Source organism: Pseudophryne corroboree, chromosome 1 (assembly GCF_028390025.1).
Source record: "Pseudophryne corroboree isolate aPseCor3 chromosome 1, aPseCor3.hap2, whole genome shotgun sequence".
Lineage (NCBI taxonomy): Eukaryota > Metazoa > Chordata > Amphibia > Anura > Myobatrachidae > Pseudophryne > Pseudophryne corroboree.
In genome coordinates, this window is record NC_086444.1 from 596,291,668 (window position 1) to 596,316,815 (window position 25,148).

Consider the following 25,148-nt stretch of genomic DNA (forward strand, 5'->3'; position numbering starts at 1 on the left):
GGGAAAAGGAACAGTCTCTAAGGTAGAGTCAAACATTTTTAAACATTAGTAAACAGTATATTTGTAAACTTAAGATTACTATCTTGAATGGGGGTGTGCAGGTTCATTAAACCAAGCAAGAAGGGACATATATTTCCCCTATAATAGCAACCCAAGGGTAAATAGACTGACAAGTAGTCTTAAAGGACACAATTAAAAATAATAAAAGAAAAAAGAAATGAAAGAAACACAAAATTACAAGTTACAGATAACAAGCACATCTGGTGCTTACCCAGGAGCCAAGAGTCGTCGAGCGATTCATGGAATCATTATTTTTATTTTATTGTTCTGTATGTGCAATAGCTAAAGTTGGGGATCATGTCTGCTTTTTCTACATGCTGTCTCGTTGTAAGCCTCTCTTCCCCTAGCCATGCTCTCAGTGACGTCCAAACATTCTTTCCTCTAGAGCAGGCATTCCCAGTCTTGGTCCCCAAGGTATACTACCAGTGCAGGGGGTGGTCTTCTGTTTGCCGGCGGTCGGGCTCCCGGCGCTCAGTATACCGGCGCCGGGAGCCCGACAGCCGGCATACCGACACTTATTTTCCCTCGTGGGGGTCCACGACCCCCATAGAGGGAGAATAAAATAGTGTGGCGCGCGTAGCGCGCCACCGTGCCCGTAGCGTGGCGAGCGCAGCGAGCCCGCAAGGGGCTCATTTGCGCTCGCCAAGCTGTCGGTAAGCCGGCGGTCGGGCGCCGGGATGCTGGTCGCCGGGAGCCCGACCGCCGGCCAGCCGTAGTGAACCCAGTGCAGGTTTTAGTGATATCCAGGCATCAGCACAGATGGTTAAATCTAACTGCGGAAAGAAGTAAGTCACCTGTGCTGAAGCCTGGATATCGCTAAAACCTGGACTGCTAGTGTACCTTGAGAACAGCTCTAGTCCAAACCCCACGAGTTAGCTTTGCCTAAATTAGACTTGAATGTGGACGTTAGAAAGAGGTGTGGATTATTTTTAGTTTCTTATAACTGCTATGCTCTGCAGACAGGCTTTGGTATCCACTTTGTGCAAGTCAGTGTCATCATGTAATAGGAATGTTATTGTATGTAAATTTACATTAGACTAATAAGAAAGGAAAACATGAAAGCTAGGTTTAATGTGCCTTTTCTAACAAACTCTTTGTCTTTGTACAGGTAGAGAATTTACTGGTTAGTAACCAAGGAACAATTAAACTGTGTGACTTTGGTAGTGCAACTACTATTGCTCATTACCCAGATTATAACTGGACTGCACAGATGAGGGCAACAGTTGAAGATGAAGTAAGTAACATTTCGCGGGTATAGCTGTACAGCTTGAGTTTCCCATATCCAGAATGATTGAGACCACAAGTATTTTGAATATTGGATTTTTGCGTATTTTGGAATATTTGCATACCATAGTGAGATATATTGGGGATTGGAGCCAAATCTACACAGAGAATACAGTTTTATATACACTTAATACACATAGCCTGGAGGCAAGTTTATACAATAATTTTAATAATGATATGCATGAAACTTAATTTGTGTACTTGCAGAATACATTTATGTGTCATATACACCTTATACACACAGCCTGAAGATAATTTTGTATAATATTTGTAATAGTTTAGTGCATTAAACAAAGTTTGGGTACATTGACACATCAGAAAGCAAATGTATCACTATCTCAGTCACTCTCAAAAAATCTTGTATGTCGGAATATTCCGTATTTCAGAATTTTGGATATGGGAGTCTTATCCTGTACTGTATTGTATTGTATTAGAAGCTTCAGAAAGAAGATACAGTCAACATGTTTCCATGTTAAGTAAAGTTGGTTTTTGTTCCATAAAATAATTTGACCTTGCCCTACACAAACAGGAAACCATGTGCTTCTCTTGGCAAATAAGTTGCAGTAATTATAATGTTCTTACAACGCTTTTGTTTCCTGTATGAAATAGAATGTTAGAAAAAAATGCTTATGACTGGAAAGCACTTAAAGGGGATCAATAATCTCAAATGGATGGAACATAATTTTTTGTTTTTAATGGGGAAATCTTTATTGAGATTTTCAAACAAAGACAACAAAGAAAGAAAAATAGTAAAACAAAAGAAAGTGTTAGTAAAGATTACGGTAGATGTATGTAGTTATTTTGATTAAAAAATAATCTATTCACATTGGTATACGTTTATCCACATTTCTCTGACGTCCTAGTGGATGCTGGGGACTCCGTCAGGACCATGGGGAATAGTGGCTCCGCAGGAGACAGGGCACAAAAGTAAAAGCTTTAGGATCAGGTGGTGTGCACTGGCTCCTCCCCCCATGACCCTCCTCCAAGCCTCAGTTAGATTTTTGTGCCCGGCCGAGAAGGGTGCAATCTAGGTGGCTCTCCTAAAGAGCTGCTTAGAGTAAAAGTTTTGTTAGGTTTTTTATTTTCAGTGAGTCCTGCTGGCAACAGGCTCACTGCATCGAGGGACTTAGGGGAGAGAAGTGAACTCACCTGCGTGCAGGATGGATTGGCTTCTAAGGCTACTGGACACCATTAGCTCCAGAGGGAGTCGGAACACAGGTCTCACCCTGGGGTTCGTCCCTGAGCCGCGCCGCCGACCCCCTTGCAGATGCCGAAAAGTGAAGAGGTCCAGAAACCGGCGGCAGAAGACTTTTCAGTCTTCATAAGGTAGCGCACAGCACTGCAGCTGTGCGCCATTGTTGTCAGCACACTTCATAGCAGCGGTCACTGAGGGTGCAGGGCGCTTGGGGGGGCGCCCTGGGCAGCAATGATAGTACCTTATTCTGGCTAAAAATATATCACATATAGCCCCTGGGGGCTATATGGATGTATTTAACCCCTGCCAGGTCTCAGAAAAACGGGAGGAGAAGCCCGCCGAAAAGGGGGCGGGGCCTATTCTCCTCAGCACACAGCGCCATTTTCCCTCACAGAAATGCTGGTGGGAAGGCTCCCAGGCTCTCCCCTGCACTGCACTACAGAAACAGGGTTAAAACAGAGAGGGGGGGCACTTATTTGGCGATATGACTATATATATTAAAATGCTATAAGGGAAAAACACTTATATAAAGGTTGTCCCTGTATAATTATAGCGTTTTTGGTGTGTGCTGGCAAACTCTCCCTCTGTCTCCCCAAAGGGCTAGTGGGGTCCTGTCCTCTATCAGAGCATTCCCTGTGTGTGTGCTGTGTGTCGGTACGTGTGTGTCGACATGTATGAGGACGATGTTGGTGAGGAGGCGGAGCAATTGCCTGTAATGGTGATGTCACTCTCTAGGGAGTCGACACCGGAATGGATGGCTTATTTAAGGAATTACGTGATAATGTCAACACGCTGCAAGGTCGGTTGACGACATGAGACGGCCGGCAAACCAATTAGTACCTGTCCAGGCGTCTCAAACACCGTCAGGGGCGTTAAAACGTCCTTTTACCTCAGTCGGTCGACACAGACACAGACACGGACACTGACTCCAGTGTCGACGGTGAAGAAACAAACGTATTTTCCTTTAGGGCCACACGTTACTTGTTAAGGGCAATGAAGGAGGTGTTACATATTTCTGATACTACAAGTACCACAAAAAAGGGTATTATGTGGAGTGTGAAAAAACTACCTGTAGTTTTTCCCGAATCAGATAAATTAAATGAAGTGTGTGATGATGCGTGGGTTTCCCCCGATAGAAAATTATTGGCGGTATACCCTTTCCCGCCAGAAGTTAGGGCGCGTTGGGAAACACCCCTTAGGGTGGATAAGGCGCTCACACGCTTATCAAAACAAGTGGCGGTACCGTCTCCAGATAGGGCCGCCCTCAAGGAGCCAGCTGATAGGAGGCTGGAAAATATCCTAAAAAGTATATACACACATACTGGTGTTATGCTGCGACCAGCGATCGCCTCAGCCTGGATGTGCAGCGCTGGGGTGGCTTGGTCGCATTCCCTGACTGAAAATATTGATACCCTTGACAGGGACAGTATTTTATTGACTATAGAGCATTTAAAGGATGCATTTCTATATATGCGAGATGCACAGAGGGATATTTGCACTCTGGCATCAAGAGTAAGTGCGATGTCCATATCTGCCAGAAGTTGTTTATGGACACGACAGTGGTCAGGTGATGCAGATTCCAAACGGCACATGGAAGTATTGCCGTATAAAGGAGAGAAAGACAACGTCTTTTCAGCCTCAGTCCTTTCGTCCCCATAAGGGCAAGCGGGCAAAAGGCCAGTCATATCTGCCATGGGATAGAGGAAAGGGAAGAAGACTGCAGCAGGCAGCCCATTCCCAGAAACAGAAGCCCTCCACCGCTTCTGCCAAGTCCTCAGCATGACGCTGGGGCCGTACAAGCGGACTCAGGTGCGGTGGGGGGGGTCGTCTCAAGAGTTTCAGCACGCAGTGGGCTCACTCGCAAGTGGACCCCTGGATCCTACAAGTAGTATCCCAGGGGTACAGATTGGAAATTCGAGACGTCTCCCCCTCGCAGGTTCCTGAAGTCTGCTTTACCAACGTCTCCCTCCGACAGGGAGGCAGTAGTGGAAACAATTCACAAGCTGTATTCCCAGCAGGTGATAATCAAAGTACCCCTCCTACAACAAGGAAAGGGGTATTATTCCACACTATATTGTGGTACTGAAGCCAGACGGCTCGGTGAGACCTATTCTAAATCTGAAATAGTTGAACACTTACATACAAAGGTTCAAATCAAGATGGAGTCACTCAGAGCAGTGATAGCGAACCAGGAAGAAGGGGACTATATGGTGTCCCGGGACATCAGGGATGCTTACCTCCATGTCCCAATTTGCCCTTCTCACCAAGGGTACCTCAGGTTCGTGGTACAGAACTGTCACTATCAGTTTCAGACGCTGCCGGTTGGATTGTCCACGGCACCCCGGGTCCTTACCAAGGTAATGGCCGAAATGATGATTCTTCTTCAAAGAAAATGGACGATCTCCTGATAGGGGCAAGGTCCAGAGAACAGTTGGAGGTCGGAGTAGCACTATCTCAAGTAGTTCTACGACAGCACGGGTGGATTCTAAATATTCCAAAACCGCAGCTGTTTCCGACGACACGTCTGCTGTTCCTAGGGATGATTCTGGACACAGTCCAGAAAAAGGTGTTTCTCCCGGAGAAGAAAGCCAGGGAGTTATCCGAGCTAGTCAGGAACCTCCTAAAACCAGGAAAAGTGTCAGTGCATCATTGCACAAGGGTCCTGGGAAAAATGGTGGCTTCTTACAAAGCGATTCCATTCGGTAGATTTCACGCAAGAACTTTTCAGTGGGATCTGCTGGAAAAATGGTCCGGATCGCATCTTCAGATGCATCAGCGGATAACCCTGTCTCCAAGGACAAGGGTGTTTCTTCTGCGGTGGCTGCAGAGTGCTCATCTACTAAAGGGCCGCAGATTCGGCATTCAGGACTGGGTCCTGGTGACCACGGATGCCAGCCTGAGAGGCTGGGGAGCAGTCACACAGGGAAAAAATTTCCAGGGAGTGTGATCAAGTCTAGAGACTTCTCTCCACATAAATATACTGGAGCTAAGGGCAATTTACAATGTTCTAAGCTTAGCAAGACCTCTGCTTCAAGGTCAGCCGGTATTGATCCAGAGGGACAACATCACGGCAGTCGCCCACGTAAACAGACAGGGCTGCACAAGAAGCAGGAGGGCAATGGCAGAAACTGCAAGGATTCTTCGCTGGGCGAAAAATCATGTGATAGCACTGTCAGCAGTGTTCATTCCGGGAGTGGACAACTGGGAAGCAGACTTCCTCAGCAGGCACGACCTCCACCCGGGAGAGTGGGGACTTCATCGGGAAGTATTCCACATGATTGTGAACCGTTGGGAAAGACCAAAGGTGGACATGATGGCGTCCCGCCTGAACAAAAAACTGGACAGGTATTGCGCCAGGTCAAGAGACCCTCAAGCAATATCTGTGGACGTTCTGGTAACACCGTGGGTGTACCAGTCGGTGTATGTGTTCCCTCCTCTGCTTCTCATAACCAAGGTACTGAGAATTATAAGACGTAGAGGAGTAAGAACTATACTCGTGGCTCCGGATTGGCCAAGAAGGACGTGGCACCCGGAACTTCAAGAAATGCTCACAGAGGACTCATGGCCTCTGCCGCTAAGAAGGGACTTGCTTCAGCAAGTACCAGGTCTGTTCCAAGACTTACCGCGGCTGCGTTTGACGGCATGGCGGTGGAACGCCAGATCCTAAGGGAAAAAGGCATTCCGGAAGAGGTCATTCCTACCCTGGTCAAAGCCAGGAAGGAGGTGACCGCAAAACATTATCACCACATGTGGCGAAAATATGTTGCGTGGTGTGAGGCCAGGAAGGCCCCACGAAGAAATTTCAACTCGGTCGATTCCTGCATTTCCTGCAAACAGGAGTGTCTATGGGCCTCAAATTGGGGTCCATTAAGGTTCAAATTTCGGCCCTGTCAATTTTCTTCCAGAAAGAATTGGCTTCAGTTCCTGAAGTCCAGAAGTTTGTCAAGGGAGTATTGCATATACAACCCCCTTTTTGTGCCTCCAGTGGCACTGTGGGATCTCAACGTAGTTCTGGGATTCCTCAAATCACATTTTAAACCGCTCAAATCTGTGGATTTGAAATATCTCACATGAAAAGTGACCATGCTGTTGGCCCTGGCCTCGGCCAGGCGAGTGTCAGAATTGGCGGCTTTGTCTCTCAAAAGCCATATCTGATTGTCCATTCGGACAGGGCAGAGCTGCGGACTCGTCCCCAGTTTCTTCCCAAGGTGGTGTCAGCGTTTCACCTGAACCAGCTTATTGTGGTACCTGCGGCTACTAGGGACTTGGAGGACTCCAAGTTGCTAGATGTTGTCAGGGCCCTGAAAATATAGGTTTCCAGGACGGCTGGAGTCAGGAAAACTGACTCGCTGTTATCCTGTATGCACCCAACAAACTGGGTGCTCTTGCTTCTAAGCAGACGATTGCTCGTTGGATTTGTAGCACATTTCAACTTGCACATTCTGTGGCAGGCCTGCCACAGCCTAAATCTGTCAAGGCCCATTCCACAAGGAAGGTGGGCTCATCCTGGGCGGCTGCCCGAGGGGTCTTGGCATTACAACTCTGCCGAGCAGCTACGTGGTCGGGGGAGAACACGTTTGTAAAATTCTACAAATTTGATACCCTGGCTAAAGAGGACCTGGAGTTCTCTCATTCGGTGCTGCAGAGTCATCCGCACTCTCCCGCCCGTTTGGGAGCTTTGGTATAATCCCCATGGTCCTGACGGAGTCCCCAGCATCCACTAGGACGTCAGAGAAAATAAGATTTTACTTACCGATAAATCTATTTCTCGTAGTCCGTAGTGGATGCTGGGCGCCCATCCCAAGTGCGGATTGTCTGCAATACTTGTACATAGTTATTGTTACAAAAATCGGGTTATTATTGTTGTGAGCCATCTTTTCAGAGGCTCCGCTGTTATCATGCTGTTAACTGGGTTCAGATCACAGGTTGTACAGTGTGATTGGTGTGGCTGGTATGAGTCTTACCCGGGATTCAAAATCTTTCCTTATTGTGTACGCTCGTCCGGGCACAGTATCCTAACTGAGGCTTGGAGGAGGGTCATGGGGGGAGGAGCCAGTGCACACCACCTGATCCTAAAGCTTTTACTTTTGTGCCCTGTCTCCTGCGGAGCCGCTATTCCCCATGGTCCTGACGGAGTCCCCAGCATCCACTACGGACTACGAGAAATAGATTTATCGGTAAGTAAAATCTTATTTTTCATCATCTCCTATCATGACTACTGCGACTTCCTGTTATCTAGCTTTCCCCACTCCCATCTATCTCCTCTTTAGTCCATGTTAAATGCTACAGCATGACCTAATCTTTTACGTCTTCGTGTCTGCTTCTACTTGTACAAATCCCCATACTGGTTCCATGTGTCCCTCAGAAACAAATTCAAATTACTTACACCTACAAAGCACTCAACAACACCATGCCTTCATCTACCTGTGACGTCCTCTCTTTAAAGCACCTCTCAGTCTTACCTACCATACTACTTCAGTGCTTTTATACATTGACCTGTACATCCCACACTTATTTTTCTCACATTTGTCCCAATCTCCATTGTGACCCATACACCACTTGTTTTAGCTATATCCTCCTTCAAATAGAATGTAAGCTCTCTAATGAACTCGGCCCTCCATGTCTTGTTTTTTTCTTACGTCCTAGTGGATACTGGGGTCTTGTACTTTAGTACCATGTGGTATAGATCGGGTCCACTGGAGCCTGGAACTTTAAAACTTTTAGTATGTGTGTGCTGGCTTCTCCCCTCGATGCCCCTCCTACCAGACTCAGTTTATAAAAATGTGTCCAAGGAGCCGGGTGCACTTCTCTGGAGCTCCAGAGATTTTTTTGTTACTTTTGATTTAGTTCATTATTTTCATGTAGCTCTGTGTGGCAAATAGTCTACCTGCTTCGTGGGACTTAGAGGGGGGACCGAACCAACCTCCTGAGGGTTAATGGTTCGTAATCCCAGCTGACAGGACACTGAGCTCCTGAGGTACTGATCACAAATCGTTAGTATGTGTGCCCACGCCAGCAGCTAGCCGCCACCCTCTAACAGATGCCGAAGACCAGGTGCGGTGAGTGTTACACCGGGGTCCCGGTTAGCGGGTCTTCGGTTCAGTGTTGGCGGCAAGTCAGGCGACGGTCAAGGGCCCGCCGCAGATTAACTGGCTTTGGACTGCAAGCCCAAAAGTGCTCACTGTCTCTGAAGGCTTGTGTGAATTGCTAGAGACATGTTTAAGGTGTTTTTTACACTTGTGGCCAGTATAAACTGTGAGGGACCACGTGCCATTATAAGGGGCGGGGCTTCCCGGAGTGGGACCAGCGTTGGGAAGGTGCCATTTCCTTGCTGCTGCAAATCATCAAGGCTGCATGCGCACTGCTCCTCCAGGACCCACGCTGTTACAGACTGTCTGAACCGGTACCAGGGGGTCATAGTAAGGGGGGAGCTTGCCAGCGGTAGCACCACTGCACTGTTATTGCATACACTCATTTACACACATTGTGCTTCTGTGTTCTGTGTGCTGGGTCCGCTCCTCTTTGTCACTGCAAAGGGCTCTCTAGGGTCTGTGTGGGTCATTTGGCTGTGCTATCTTTTACCGTATAATGTCTGTAGATTTGGTTATGTGTGCTGCTTGTAATTCTACCCCATCTTCAGTGGGTCTCTCATGCATGAGCAATGTTCCTTGTCTCCTCAAGGACCCAACTAACAGGCACCTGACTGGTTAGACAGTTTTAAGAGCATGATTCAAAATGTAAATTCTGAATTAGCTGCAGCTAAAAGGGAGACACAGGTGTTAAAACACTCAATTTATTGTGTAGCTAAGGCAGCGATTCCAGGAAGGCTTCGCAGCCCCCTCTGGTGGCTTCACATTAACGCTCACTGCCAAAGGTTTTACAGTCTGATTCTGATCAGCCAGATGTGGATTATGATGATATGGACGAGGACAGCTCTCTGTCCCCTGGGGCAGAGGCCCTCATTTTTGCCATAACAGAGGTCCTTCACATACCGGACCTGGAGGCGGAACCAGAGGAGTTATACTTTAATGTAAGACCCAAGAGTTCAGTTACCTTTTCGGTGTCTAAGGAGTTAAACTCCCTGGCCAGGGAGACTTGGTTAAACCTGATAAAAAGTTTAAAATTCCTCAGAGGTTATTTTATCTACCTTTCCCCTTCCGGCTGTGGATAGGAAAGTCTGGGAAAAACCCACATAGGTCGATACATCTGTATCCAGACTGTGAAAAAAAATTGGTTCTGCCTGTCCTGGGGCTGTATTCCTGAAGGAACCTGCTGACCGTAAGATTGAGACAACGCTCAAGGCCATTTATACGGCAGCAGGTGCAGCACAGCTCCCCACAATAGTTTGCGGGTGGATCTCCATGCTGTGGTATAGTGGTCTGACAATGTTATTGATGGTTTAGACGCTCTGCCCTGGGATGAGGTAGTTACCCTGCTGCAACATATTCAGGATACTGCAAATTTTATGAGCGAGACTATAAAGGAGTTGTGTAAGATTTATGGCCGCACTACTGCTATGGCGGTCTCAGCGCGCAAACTCTGTGGTTACGTCAATGGGCGACGGACTCTGATTCCAAAAAGGGTATTAAAAATCTTCCCTTTACAGGTAATGCCTTGTTTGGAGATGAATTGAATAAGTGGATCTCCCAGGCAATGGTGGGTAAGTCTACCTATCTGACATCCGCTACACCACCTGTTAGACGTTCTTACACCGGACCCTCCTTGCAGTCTTTTCTTGTGACAAGGTTCAGAGACCTCTCATCTCCACTACTTCCAGAGGATCTCGTGGTAAGTCCCGTAACCCTGCACCTGCTGTCTCCCTGGACCAGACCACCGGATCCCCTGCCGCTAAACCTTCCGCATGACTGTCGGCCCCAGCGACTCTCGGGTAGGTGCTCGCCTTCAACACTTCGCCCACGTATGGGCGGAGTCCTGCCAGGATCCTTGGGTGAGTGACCTCATTTCCCATGGATATCGGCTGGAATTCCAAACTCTACAGGTTTTTCAAGTCGGGCTTACCAGCTTTACCAGCAGCAAGTGTTACCTTGCAAGAGGCTATTCAGAAACTCTTGCAGACAGGGGTGGTAGTTCCTGTGCCTCCTCCGTTACGCCACAGGGGTTTTTACTCAAGTCGTTTTGTCGTTCCCAAACCAGACGGTTCGGTGTGCCCCATCTTGAATCTGAAGTCTCTCAACCCATATCTGCGGGTGTTCAAATTCCAGATGGAGGTCCTGAGGGCGGTGGTGTCCGCTCTGGAGGAGGGGGAGTTCCTGGTGTCTCTGGATGCGTACCTTCACATACCAGTGTGGCCTCCTCATCAGGCTTACCTCAGGTTCCATTTTCAGGTCTTACCCTTCGGGTCATCCACAGCTCTGATGGTCTTCACCAAGTTCATGGCGGAGATGATGCTGCAACTGCGCATGATGGGAGTAAACATAGTCCCCTACTTGGACGACCTCCTACTAAAGGATGTGTCCAGGGAACGTCTGCTACACAGCATCGATCTGACAACTCGCCTTCTCACGGATGATGGGTGGATCCTGAATTTCCAGAAATCTCACCTGGAGCCGACCCAGTGTCTTCAGCTCCTGGGAATGATACTGGACACGGTATCTCAAAAGGTGTTTCTCCCAATGGACAAGGCCTCGGCTATCCAGGCTATGGTCCACTTGGTACTCAGTCCTCGCAGGATGTCTATCCATCTTTGCATCAGATTACTGGGCAGGATGGTGGCTGTTTATGAGGCAATCCAATACTGCAGGTTTCATGCCCGGCCATTTCAACTGGATCTGCTGGATAAGTGGTCGGGTTCTCACCTGCATATGCATCAGGAAGTGACCCTCTCTCCAAAAGCCTATATTTCTCTATTATGGTGGCTTCAACTTCCTCACTTGGTAGAGGGTAGATGTTTCAGTATCCACCCTTGGATTCTACTGACAACGGACACCAGCCTCGGGGTTGGGGAATGGTGACCCAAGGGGCCCAGTTCCAACGGTTGTGGTCAGTTCAGGAATCGACTTTACCGATAAACATCCTGGAATTTAGGGCAGTTTACAATGTTCTTCTACAAGCCTCCCATCTCCTGAAGTGTCAGGCGATCCAGGTTCAATTGGACAATGCCACGACTATGATGTACATAAACCGACAAGGAGGAACAAGAAGCAGAGCGGCGATGCGAGAGGTGTCAAAAATCCTCCTCTGGGCGGAGGCCAATGCAAGGGCCTTCTCAGCTATATTCATTCCAGGAGTGGACAACTGGGAAGCGGACTTCCTCAGCAGGCACGACCTCCATCCAGGGGAATGGGGCCTGCATCCCCAGGTGTTTCAACAGTTGATCCACCAGTGGGGCTGTCCACAGATAGATCTGATGGCTTCTCATCTCAACAAGAAGCTATGCCATTACTGTTCCAGAACAAGGGATCCACAGGCCATAGCAGTGGATGCGCTGACGACACCGTGGAAGTACTGGTTCGTGTACCTGTTCCCTCCTCTACCACTGATCCCAAGGGTGCTAAAAAGGCCAAGAAGGGAAAGCGTTCTGGCAAGTCTCATTGCCCCGGATTGGCCTCGACGGGTGTGGTACTCGGACCTCCTGGCCATGGCTCTGGAGGATCCCTGGCCTCTGCCACTCCAAGACGATCTTCTTCAGCAAGGTCCATTCGTCTATCCAGACTTAGTGACTACGTTTGATGGCTTGTAAGTTGAGAGGGAGATTCTAGCAAGAAAAGGTCTTCCCTCCCGGATTATTTCCACCATTGTCCAGGCCAGGAAGATGGGAACATCGAAACATTATCATCGTATCTGGAAAAAGTATGTTTCCTGGTGTGAAAGTAGAAAGGTTCCTCCTGTAGAATTTAGAATTGGTCGTTTTCTACTTTTCCTGCAAGCGGGAGTGGATATGGGCCTACGCTTAGGATCCATCAAAGTCCAGATTTCAGCGCTGTCTATTTCTTCCAGAAACAGCATGTCTTGTTGCCTGACGTGCAGACCTTCCTGAAGGATGTTCTTCATATGCAACTGCCCTTTGTACCGCCCACGGCTCCATGGGACTTCAATGTGGTTCTGTCTTTCTCCAGTCGGGTTGGTATGAACCCTTACATATGGTGGAGTTAAAATTTCTCACCTGGAAGACTGTAATGTTATTGGCACTGGTGTCAGCCAGGCGTGTCTCTGAGTTAGGGGCCTTGTCCTGCATGAGTCCTTATTTGATTTTTCACGAAGACAGGGCGGAACTTAGGACCCGTCCTCAGTTTTTGCTGAAGGTGGCGTCACCTTTTCATGTGAATCAGCCTATTGTGGTTCCGATGTTGTCTGACGCTTCCGTTGGTCCTGAGTCCTTGGACGTGGTCAGGGCTCTGAAGATTTATGTCAAAAGGACGGCCCGTCATCAGAAATCTGACTCACTGTTTGTCCTTTATGATGCCTCCAAAATTGGTCGGCCAGCTTCTAAGCAATCTATTGCTCGTTGTCTCCGGTTGACCATTCAACAGGCCTATACTTCGGCGGCTCTGCCTCGACGAGGTCAGTGGGCTCTTCCTGGGTGGCGGTTCGGGGTGTCTCGGCACTACAACTGTGCCGATCTGTAACTTTGTCTGGTTCTAACACGTTTATTAAATTCTATGTGTGGCCAAGGATGACCTTCAGTTTGGTCAGGTGCTTTTACAGTGGTCTCAGCACTCGCCCACCCGTTTGGGAGCTTTGGAACTTCACCATGGTACTAAAGTACAAGATCCCAGTATCCACTAGGACGTAAGACATAATAGGAATTTAATACCTACCGGTAATATCTTTTCTCCTAGTCCGTAGTGGAGACTGGGCGCCTGCCTCAGTGCTTTGTTCCTGCTTACCTGTGTAAGTATTTGGTTGAACCGAGGTTGTGGTCCTGTTATGTGGTTGTTAGTGTTGCTACCCTGTGTTCTGGTTAGCGTCCTCTTTCCATTCATGGCTGTGTGTTGGCTTGCTGCCTCACTGCTGTTGTATTGTTTCTCTCTGATATTATGTCCGTCTCCTTGGGCACAGGTTTCCTAGACTGAGTCTGGTAGGAGGGGCATAGAGGGGAGGAGCCAGCACACACATACACACACTAAAAGTTTTAAAGTGCCAGGCTCCAGTGGACCCGATCTATACCCCATGGTACTAAAGTACAAGGCCCTAGTATCCACTACGGACTAGGAGAAAAGGAATTACCGGTAGGTATTAAATTCCTTTTTTCTGTGTGCTTTACATTGAATGTTTGTATACCTATACTTTTTCATCTTTTAATCCACCAAATTCGAAGACAGATTCTAATGTCTACCACCTTCTTTCACTCTATGGCATAGTGGTCAGCCATTAGAAGCTGTGCAGTCACAGGCAACACACATTTGAAATCATTGTACTTGTTTCACATACCTACAATTGCAAGGGAGCCAGTAATACAAATAAAATGGTAAAATATGGAGGTCATTTCACTAATTGCACAAAAATAATTGCCATAATGTTGTTAAATCTATACAGTCAGAATAAAAGGAAAATGCAGGTGCACACCCTAAGCACTAAGAATACTGATAATCAGAATAGTTATAAATTCTACAATCTAACATGGAGTACAAAAAAGGCTCCATGGACATTTGCCCAAAAATGTATGCGCACCTACCATGTGAAGGTGACCCTCATCAAGTGGGTGTCTATCATCCCTAATACTTACATATAAATTTATCAAGGAATTACCTATAATAGTGCCCATTCTGATATGTAGTGTGTACACCTATATTAATTAAAATTATCTAAGGGCAGGTAGAAGCAATATTAGTCCAGGCAGATGGAGTCTCTGCCTTCAAGTGTACATATACAGGTTGAGTATCCCTTATCCAAAATGCTTGGGACCAGAGGTATTTTGGATATCGGATTTTTCCGTATTTTGGAATAATTGCATACCATAATGAGATATCATGAGGATAGGACCCAAGTCTATGCACAGAATGCATTTATGTTTCATATACACCTTATATACACAGCCTGGAGGTAATTTAATACAATATTTTTTATAACTTTTGCAATAAACAAAGTGTGTCTACATTCACACAATTAATTTATATTTCATATACACCCTATACACACAGCCTGAAGGACATTTAATACAATATTTTTAATAACTTTGTGTATTAAACAAAGTTTGTGTACATTGAGCCATCAGAAAACAAAGGTTTCACTATCTCACTCTTCCTCAAAAAAGTCCGTATTTCGGAATATTCCGTATTTCGGAATATTTGGATATGGGATACTCAACCTGTATACACATTTGCAGAATAAATGGTGGGGGGTGGACTGCACACCCTAATTTTAAACATAATTTCTCTAACGTCCTAGTGGATGCTGGGGACTCCGTCAGGACCAAGGGGGATTAGCGGCTCCGCAGGAGACAGGGCACAAAAAGTAAGCTTTTAGGATCACATGGTGTGTACTGGCTCCTCCCCCTATGACCCTCCTCCAAGCCTCAGTTAGGTTTTTGTGCCCGTCCGAGCAGGGTGCAATCTAGGTGGCTCTCATAAAGAGCTGCTTAGAAAAAGTTTTTTAGGTTTCTTATTTTCAGTGAGTCCTGCTGGCAACAGGCTCACTGCTACGAGGGACTTAGGGGAGAGAAGTGAACTCACCTGCGTGCAGGATGGATTTGCTTCTTAGGCTACTGGACACCATTAGCTCCAGAGGGATCGAACACAGGCCCAGCCATGGAGTCCGGTCCCGGAGCCGTGCCGCCGACCCCCCTTGCAAATGCCGAAGTTGAAGAGGTCCAGAGGTCCGGAAACAGGCGGCAGAAGACTTTCAGTCTTCATAAGGTAGCGCACAGCACTGCAGCTGTGCGCCATTGTTGTCGGCACACTTCACACCAGCGGTCACTGAGGGTGCAGGGCGCTGGGGGGGGCGCCCTGGGCAGCAATGTATAATACCTTTTTCTATGGCTAAAATACATCACATATAGCCCTTGAGGCTATATGGATGTATTTAACCCCTGCCATATATCGCAAACTCCGGGAGAAGAGCCCGCCGTTTTAGGGGGCGGGGCCTATTCTCCTCAGCACACAGCGCCATTTTTCTGCTCAGCTCCGCTGTGAGGAAGGCTCCCAGGACTCTCCCCTGCACTGCACTACAGAAACAGGGTAAAACAGAGAAGGGGGGCATATTTTGGCGATATTTTTATATATTAAGCGCATATAACAGAAACAACACCTTTTAGGGTTGTTTATATACATTTTTATAGCGCTTTGGTGTGTGCTGGCAAACTCTCCCTCTGTCTCCCCAAAGGGCTAGTGGGGTCCTGTCTTCGATAAGAGCATTCCCTGTGTGTCTGCTGTTTGTCGGTACGTGTGTGTCGACATGTATGAGGACGATGTTGGTGTGGAGGCGGAGCAATTGCCGGTAATGGTGATGTCACCCCCTAGGGAGTCGACACCGGAATGGATGGCTTTAATTATGGAATTACGTGATAATGTTAGCACGCTGCAAAAGTCAGTTGACGACATGAGACGGCCGGAAAACCAGTTAGTACCTGTCCAGGCGTCTCAGGCACCGTCAGGGGCTGTAAAACGTCCCTTACCTCAGTCAGTTGACACAGGTACCGACACAGATGAATCTAGTGTCGACGGTGAAGAAAGAAACGTATTTTCCAATAGGGCCACACGTTATATGATCACGGCAATGAAGGAGGCTTTGCATATCTCTGATACTGCAGGTACCTCAAAGGGGGGTATTATGTGGGGTGTGAAAAAACTACCTGTAGCTTTTCCAGAATCAGAGGAATTGAATGACGTGTGTGATGAAGCGTGGGTTAACCCCGATAGAAAACTGCTAATTTCAAAGAAGTTATTGGCATTATACCCTTTCCCACCAGAGGTTAGGGCGCGCTGGGAAACACCCCCTAGGGTGGATAAGGCGCTCACACGCTTATCAAAACAAGTGGCGTTACCGTCTCCTGATACGGCCGCCCTCAAGGATCCAGCTGATAGGAGGCTGGAAACTACCCTGAAGAGTATATACACACATACTGGTGTTATACTGCGACCAGCAATATCCTCAGCCTGGATGTGCAGTGCTGGGGTGGTGTGGTCGGATTCCCTGACTGAAAATATTGATACCCTGGATAGGGACAGTATTTTATTGACTATAGAGCAATTAAAGGATGCTTTTCTTTATATGCGAGATGCTCAGAGGGATATTTGCACTCTGGCATCGAGAGTAAGTGCGATGTCCATATCTGCCAGAAGAAGTTTATGGACGCGACAGTGGTCAGGTGATGCGGATTCCAAACGGCATATGGAAGTATTGCCGTATAAAGGAGAGGAATTATTTGGGGTCGGTCTATCGGATCTGGTGGCCACGGCAACAGCCGGAAAATCCACTTTTTTACCTCAGGTCACCTCCCAACAGAAAAAGACACCGTCTTTTCAGCCGCAGTCCTTTCGTTCCTATAAGAACAAGCGGGCAAAAGGACAGTCATATTTGCCCAGAGGCAAAGGAAGGGGTAAGAGGGTGCAGCAAGCAACTACTTCCCACGAACAGAAGCCCTCCCCGGCTTCTACAAAGCCCTCAGCATGACGCTGGGGCTGTGCAAGCGGACTCAGGGGCGGTGGGGGGTCGACTAAAGATTTTCAGCACACAGTGGGCGCGCTCACAGGTGGACCCTTGGATCCTGCAGGTAGTATCTCAGGGTTACAAGTTGGAATTCGAAAAGTCTCCCCCTCGCCGGTTCCTAAAGTCTGCTTTACCAACGTCTCCCTCAGAAAGGGCGACGGTATTGGAAGCCATTCACAAGCTGTATTCTCAGCAGGTGATAGTCAAGGTACCCCTCCTACAACAGGGAGAGGGGTATTATTCCACACTATTTGTGGTACCGAAGCCGGACGGTTCGGTAAGACCTATTCTAAATCTGAAATCCTTGAACCTGTACATACAGAAATTCAAGTTCAAGATGGAGTCACTCAGAGCAGTGATAGCGAATCTGGAAGAAGGGGACTTCATGGTGTCCCTGGACATAAAAGATGCTTATCTGCATGTCCCAATTTACCCTTCACACCAAGGGTATCTCAGGTTCGTGATACAAAACTGTCATTATCAGTTTCAAACGCTGCCGTTTGGTTTGTCCACGGCACCTCGGGTCTTTACCAAGGTAATGGCCGAAATGATGGTTCTTCTACGAAGAAAAGGCGTATTAATTATCCCTTACTTGGACGATCTCCTGATAAGGGCAAGGTCCAGAGAACAGCTGGAAGTCGGAGTAGCACTAACACAAATAGTGCTTCAACAACACGGGTGGATTCTGAATCTTCCAAAATCTCAATTGACCCCGACGACACGTCTGCTGTTCCTGGGAATGATTCTGGACACTGTTCAGAAAAAGGTGTTTCTCCCGGAGGAGAAAGCAAGGGAGTTATCCGAACTTGTCAGGAACCTCCTAAAACCAGGAAATGTGTCAGTACATCAATGCACAAGAGTCCTGGGAAAGATGGTGGCTTCTTACGAAGCAATTCCATTCGGCAGATTCCACGCACGAATATTTCAGTGGGATCTGCTGGACAAATGGTCCGGATCGCATCTGCACATGCATCAGCGGATAACACTGTCACCAAGAACAAGGGTGTCTCTTCTGTGGTGGTTGCAGAGTGCCCATCTGTTAGAGGGCCGCAGATTCGGCATAAAGGACTGGGTCCTGGTGACTACGGATGCCAGCCTACGAGGCTGGGGAGCAGTCACACAGGGAAGAAACTTCCAGGGCGTGTGGTCGAACCTGGAGACGTCTCTTCACATAAATATACTGGAGCTAAGAGCGATTTACAATGCTCTAAGCCTGGCAAAACCGCTGCTTCAGGGTCAGCCGGTGTTGATCCAGTCGGACAACATCACGGCAGTCGCCCACGTAAACAGACAGGGCGGCACGAGAAGCAGAAGAGCAATGACCGAAGCTGCAAGGATTCTTCGCTGGGCGGAAAATCATGTCATAGCACTGTCAGCAGTGTTCTTTCCGGGAGTGGACAACTGGGAAGCAGACTTCCTCAGCAGACACGACCTCCACCCGGGAGAGTGGGGACTTCATCCAGAAGTCTTCCACATGATTGTGAACCGTTGGGAAAAACCAAAGGTAGACATGATGGCGTCCCGCCTCAACAAGAAACTGGACAGATATTGCGCCAGGTCAAGAGACCCTCAGGCAATAGCTGTGGACGCTCTGGTAACACCGTGGGTGTACCAGTCCGTGTATGTGTTTCCTCCTCTGCCTCTCATACCAAAGGTACTGAGAATTATACGGCTACGGGGAGTAAGAACAATACTCGTGGCTCCGGATTGGCCGAGAAGGACTTGGTACCCGGAACTTCAAGAGATGCTCACGGAAGAGCCGTGGCCTCTACCGTTAAGAAGGGATCTGCTTCAGCAGGGACCTTGTATGTTCCAAGACTTACCGCGACTGCGTTTGACGGCATGGCGGTTGAACGCCGGATTCTAAAAGAAAAGGGCATTCCAGAGGAAGTTATTCCTACCTTGATTAAAGCCAGGAAGGAAGTGACCGCACAACATTATCACCGCATTTGGAGAAAATATGTTGCGTGGTGTGAGGCCAAGAAGGCCCCAACGGAGGAATTTCAATTGGGTCGATTCCTACATTTCCTGCAGGCAGGATTGTCTATGGGCCTCAAATTGGGGTCTATTAAGGTTCAAATTTCGGCCTTATCGATTTTCTTCCAGAAAGAATTGGCTTCAGTGCCTGAAGTACAAACCTTTGTCAAAGGTGTACTACATATACAGCCCCCGATTGTGCCTCCAGTGGCACCGTGGGATCTCAACGTAGTTTTGGATTTTCTCAAATCCCATTGGTTTGAGCCGCTCAAATCGGTAGATTTGAAGTATCTTACATGGAAAATAACCATGCTACTGGCCCTGGCTTCAGCCAGGAGAGTATCCGAGTTGGCGGCTTTATCGTGCAAAAGCCCATATCTGATTTTCCATTCGGACAGGGCAGAACTGCGGACGCGTCCTCATTTTCTGCCTAAGGTGGTTTCGGCTTTTCACTTGAACCAGCCTATTGTGGTGCCTGCGGCTACTAGCGACTTGGAGGACTCCAAGTTGCTGGACGTTGTCAGAGCATTGAAAATATATATTTCAAGGACGGCTGGAGTCAGAAAATCTGACTCGCTGTATATCCTGTATGCACCCAACAAGATGGGTGCTCCTGCGTCTAAGCAGACGATTGCTCGTTGGATCTGTAGCACAATCCAATTTGCACATTCTGTGGCAGGCCTGCCACAGCCTAAATCTGTAAATGCCCACTCCACAAGGAAGGTGGGCTCATCTTGGGCGGCTGCCCGAGGGGTCTCGGCATTACAACTTTGCCGAGCAGCTACGTGGTCAGGGGAGAACACGTTTGTAAAATTTTACAAATTTGATACTCTGGTTAAGGAGGACCTGGAGTTCTCTCATTCGGTGCTGCAGAGTCATCCGCACTCTCCCGCCCGTTTGGGAGCTTTGGTATAATCCCCATGGTCCTGACGGAGTCCCCAGCATCCACTAGGACGTTAGAGAAAATAAGAATTTACTTACCGATAATTCTATTTCTCATAGTCCGTAGTGGATGCTGGGCGCCCATCCCAAGTGCGGATTGTCTGCAATACTTGTACATAGTTATTGTTACAAAAATCGGGTTATTATTGTTGTGAGCCATCTTTTCAGAGGCTTCTTCGTTGTTATCATACTGTTAACTGGGTTCAAATCACAAGTTGTTCGGTGTGATTGGTGTGGCTGGTATGAGTCTTACCCGGGATTCAAGATCCTTCCTTATTGTGTACGCTCGTCCGGGCACAGTACCTAACTGAGGCTTGGAGGAGGGTCATAGGGGGAGGAGCCAGTACACACCATGTGATCCTAAAAGCTTACTTTTTGTGCCCTGTCTCCTGCGGAGCCGCTAATCCCCCTTGGTCCTGACGGAGTCCCCAGCATCCACTACGGACTATGAGAAATAGAATTATCGGTAAGTAAATTCTTATTAATAGGTACTATCATACTGAGACTTGTAGTGCAATGAAGAAAAAAAGGAAAATTTACCTACGCAGTAACAATACTGACAATTATAATACATTAACAGTAACAATTATAATACCTTTTTTTATTTTTCCTGTCCTATGAAATTCTTGATATACAGCCAGGTCCATAAATATTGGGACATCAACATAATTCTCATATTTTGGGCTCTATACACCACCAAAATGGATTTGAAATGAAACAAACAAGATGTGCTTTAACTGCAGACTTTCCGCTTTAATTTGAGGGTATTTACATCCAAATCAGGTGAACGGTGTAGGAATTACAACGGTTTCTATATGTGCCTCCCACTTTTTAGGGGACCAAAATTAATGGGGCAATCGACTCAAAAGCTATTTCATGGACAGGAGTGGGCTATTCCCTCGTTATTTCATCATCAATTAAGCAGGTAAAAAGTCTGGAGTAGATTCCAGGTGGGACATTTGCATTTGGAATCTGTTGCTGTCGACTCTCAATATGAGATCCAAAGAGCTGCCACTATCAGGGAAGCAAGCCATCATTAGGCTGAAAAATCAAAACAAACCCATCAGAGAGATAGCAAAAACATTAGGTATGGCCAGATCAACTGTTTGGAACATACTTAAAAAGAAAGAACGCACCGGAGAGCTCAGCAACACCAAAAGACCCAGAAGACGACGGAAAACAATTGTAGTGGATGACAGAAGAATTATTTCCCTGGTGAAGACAAACCCCTTCACAACAGTTGCCCAGATCAAGAACACTCTTCAGATGGTAGGTGTATATGTTAAGTCAACAATCAAGAGAAGACTTTACAAGAGTGAATATAGAGGGTTCACCACAAGATGTATACCATTGGTAAGCCACAAAAACAGGATGTCCAGATTAGAGTTTGCCAAACAACATCTTAAAAAGCCTTTACATTTCTGGAACAACATCCTATAGACAGATGAGACAAAGATCAACTTGTACCAGAGCGATGGGAAGAGAAGAATATGGAGAAGGAAAGGAACTGCTCATGATCCAAAACATACCACCTCATCAGTGAAGCATGGTGGTGGTAGTGTCATGGCATGGGCATGTATGGCTGCCAGTGGAACTGGTTCCCTTGTATTTATTGATAATGTGACTGCTGACAAAAGCAGCAGGATGAATTCTGAAGTGTTCCGGGCAATATTATCTGCTCATATTCAGTCAAATGCTTCAGAACTCATTGGACGGCGCTTCACAGTGCAGATGGACAATGACCCGAAGCATACTGCGAAAGCAACCAAAGAGTTTTTTAAGGCAAATAAGTGGAATGTTATGCAATGTCCAAGTCAAACACCTGACCTGAATCCGATTGAGCATGCATTTCACTTGATGAAGACAAAAGTGAAGGGAAAATGCCCTAAGAACAAGGAGGAACTGAAGACATTTGCAGTAGAGGCCTGGCAGAGCATCACCAGGGATGAAACCCAGCGTCTAGTGATGTCTATGCGTTCCAGACTTCAGGCTGTAATTGACTGCAGGATTTGCAGCAAAGTATTAAAAAGTGAAAGCTTGATTTAGGATTGTTTAGTTTGTCCCGTTACTTTTGGTCCCTTAAAAAGTGGGAGGCACATATAGAAACCGTTGTAATTCCTACACCGTTCACCTGATTTGGATGTAAATACCCTCAAATTAAAGCGGAAAGTCTGCAGTTAAAGCACATCTTGTTTGTTTCATTTCAAATCCATTGTGGTGGTGTATAGAGCCCAAAATATGAGAATTGTGTCGATGTCCCAATATTTATGGACCTGACTGTATGTGTATATGTATGTCAAACCTGGATAAGTGGAAAACCTATATTACTGGGACTAATTATACTGTTATACTCCTTTCACACAGAGGTTTCTACCCGGGAATTTGCCAGGTCAACCAGGGTTTTCTGTGTGAAAGGGTCAGCCTCGGTTGAAATTCCCGGGACTTCGAACCAGGAATTTACCAGGGTCGGAGACACGGGAATTTCGATCCGGGTTGACCTTTTCACGCAGAAGAATACCTGTGTTGATCTGCAAATTACCAGGTAAAACTACTTTACCCTGTAGTTTGCTTCTCTGTGTTAAAGGGGGTTCAGGCTGGGTCTGGGTAAGTGACCCGACATTGAAATGCCGGGAATTTCAGACGTTTCTGTCTGAAAAAGGTATTCGTGAGACTGTCAAACCTCTTTAGCTGAGACTAATCAGAATCCGCTTTATTGGCCAGGTATACTTGCATACACTAGGAATTTGTGTTCGGTTTGCTATACAATAGCCAAGTAGGTAACAGACAAGCAGGTAGGTGGGGGAAGGGGTCAAGTAAAGTCATACAGATAGGTATACTGTAGGGACACAAGTGAGTTACATGTACGTCTAGTCAGTTAATGTTCAGGAATTCAGCAGGCGGACCGCTTGGGGAAAGAAACTGATGAGGTTTCTGGTGAACCCTGCGGGGACAGTCCTGTAACGCCTTCCTGAAGGAAGCAAGTTAAACATGCTGTGGCCGGGGTGTAGCTGGTTCTTTACTATCTTAGTTGCCCGCTTTTTAGCTATGGACAGGCGCAGGCCCTGGACTGAGGGAAGGTCTGCCCCGATGATCTTCTCAGCGGTTCTGACCACCTTTTGGAGCCTGCATCTGTCCCTCGCACTGGTGGAGCCGTACCATACCAGTATCGAGGAGCACAGTACCGACTCCACAATTGCGGAGTAGAAGAGTAGCAGAAGCTTCTGTGGGATGTTGAACTTCCTCAGTTGACTGAGGCAGAACAACCTTTGCTGCACTTTCCCCGATAGTGGCATCAGCGTTGGACCCCCATTTAAGGTCCCGGGAGATTGTGGTCCCTAGGAACTTGAAGTAGTCCACTAGCGATACCACACAATCGTTAGCGGAGGTGCGCTAGCTGACTTCTTCCTGAAGTCCACTATCATCTTGACAGTTTTGAGGGGGTTGATCTCAAGGTTGTTGCGGCTGCACCACTGGGCCAACTGGTCTACTTCCCGTCTATAGGCCGATTTGTCCCCGTCATTGATGAGGCCGATGACTGTGGTGTCGGCGAATTTGATGATCTTTAATGATTGTGCCTCCTGAAGTGCAGTCATTTGTGTACAGGGAGAAGATCAGGGGTGAGAGGACACAGCCCTGAGGGGTCCCTGTACTAATGGACCACGCTTGAGAGGTGAATTCCCCCGCTTTCACCACCTGTGTCCTATCTGTCAGGAAGTCTACTATCCAGGAACAGGTAGCTTCTGGGACTCCTAGGCGAAGTCATTTGGGGTGGAGGTTGCTGGGGACGATTGTATTGAAGGCCGAGCTGAAATCGACAAATAGGACCCTCTCGTAGGTACCAGGAATGTCTAGGTGCTGTAGAATGTAGTGCAGGCCCAGGTTGATTGCATCCTCGACACACAGATTCGATCGATAGGCGAACTGTAGGGGGTCCAGTTGGGGGCCAGTCACAGTTTTCAGTTGATTAAAAACCAGACGCTCAAACATTTTCATGACCACAGTCGTCAGTGCTATCGGCCTGTAGTCATTCAGGTTCGTGATAGATGGTTTCTTGGGGACCGGGACGATAGTGGACCTTTTGAGGCAGGAAGGGACTTTCTATAGCTCCAGCGATTTGTTGAAGAGCTTGGTGAATATGGGGGTGAGCTGACCCGCACATGCTTTCAGGGCAGATGGTGACACTCCATCAGGACCCAGAGTTTTCCTGGGTTTGGCTCTTTTGAACAGTGCCTCCACCTTTTCTTGGGTGACTTGCAGTGCCCGGAGTTGGCCATCGGTGTTTAGAGCATCGTAGAGGTGATTGTTTGGGTCGCAGGGACTTCTTTTGTGAACCTGCAATAAAAGTGGTTCAGCTCGTCTGCTAGGTCTTGGTACATGGTTGTGGACTTTGATGTTTTCTGGTAGTTGTTTATGGATTGAATACCTTTCCATACAGATACGGGGTAATTGGTGGAGAGATCATTTGTCAGCTTGTCCAAGAACCGCTTTTTTGCTAGCCTGATTTTTTTAGTCAAAGAGTTCCTAGTTCGGTTGTATAGTGCTCTGTCACTGCTGCTATAGGCCTCCTCTTTGGCCCGCTGAAGTTGCCTGAGCTGGGCGTTGAACCAGGGCTTGTTGTTGTAAATGCAGTAAGTCTTGGTAGGTACACACATGTCCTCGCAGTCACCTCTATAACTGAGACTATCGCTGTTAGGACCTCTTTTTAAGTGAGATTAGTGCCGTTTATTAAACTCCAGAAATGAGATGACCGCCTTTGGAACCTCTGTAACTGGGATTAGTTCAGATTTTGACAAGTCTCTATTACCCCTTTCACACTGCACAAATAACCTGGTATTTTGGCGGGTCGATGTGCGGTGTGAAAGGGGTAAGTCCCAAATTCCTGGGTCACCTGACCTGGTATTTCAACATGGGAATAATGCAGGGTTATTCCCAGATTATTACCGGGTCCGGTGCAGTGTGAAAGGGGTTGACGAGCGTAGAGCACAACATAAGCTATAATAACGACCCATTGCTAAGTATTTGGTTAAACGAGGAAGTAGTCCAGGAGAGACTAAGTAAAATTTAGATAAATCTCCTGGGCCGG

The 25,148-nt window shown here is 47.3% G+C and overlaps 1 protein-coding gene across 6 annotated transcripts in view; it reads left to right on the top strand.

The window, feature by feature from the left end:
* GAK (cyclin G associated kinase) overlaps positions 1-25,148 on the top strand; it is a 296,935-nt gene that overhangs the window by 121,099 nt on the left and 150,688 nt on the right. For all 6 annotated transcript variants that reach the window (XM_063914275.1, XM_063914274.1, XM_063914276.1 and 3 more), the window contains exon 6: positions 1,169-1,294. In XM_063914275.1, the coding sequence (XP_063770345.1) occupies positions 1,169-1,294 (126 nt within the window). The remainder of the gene's footprint in view (positions 1-1,168; positions 1,295-25,148) is intronic.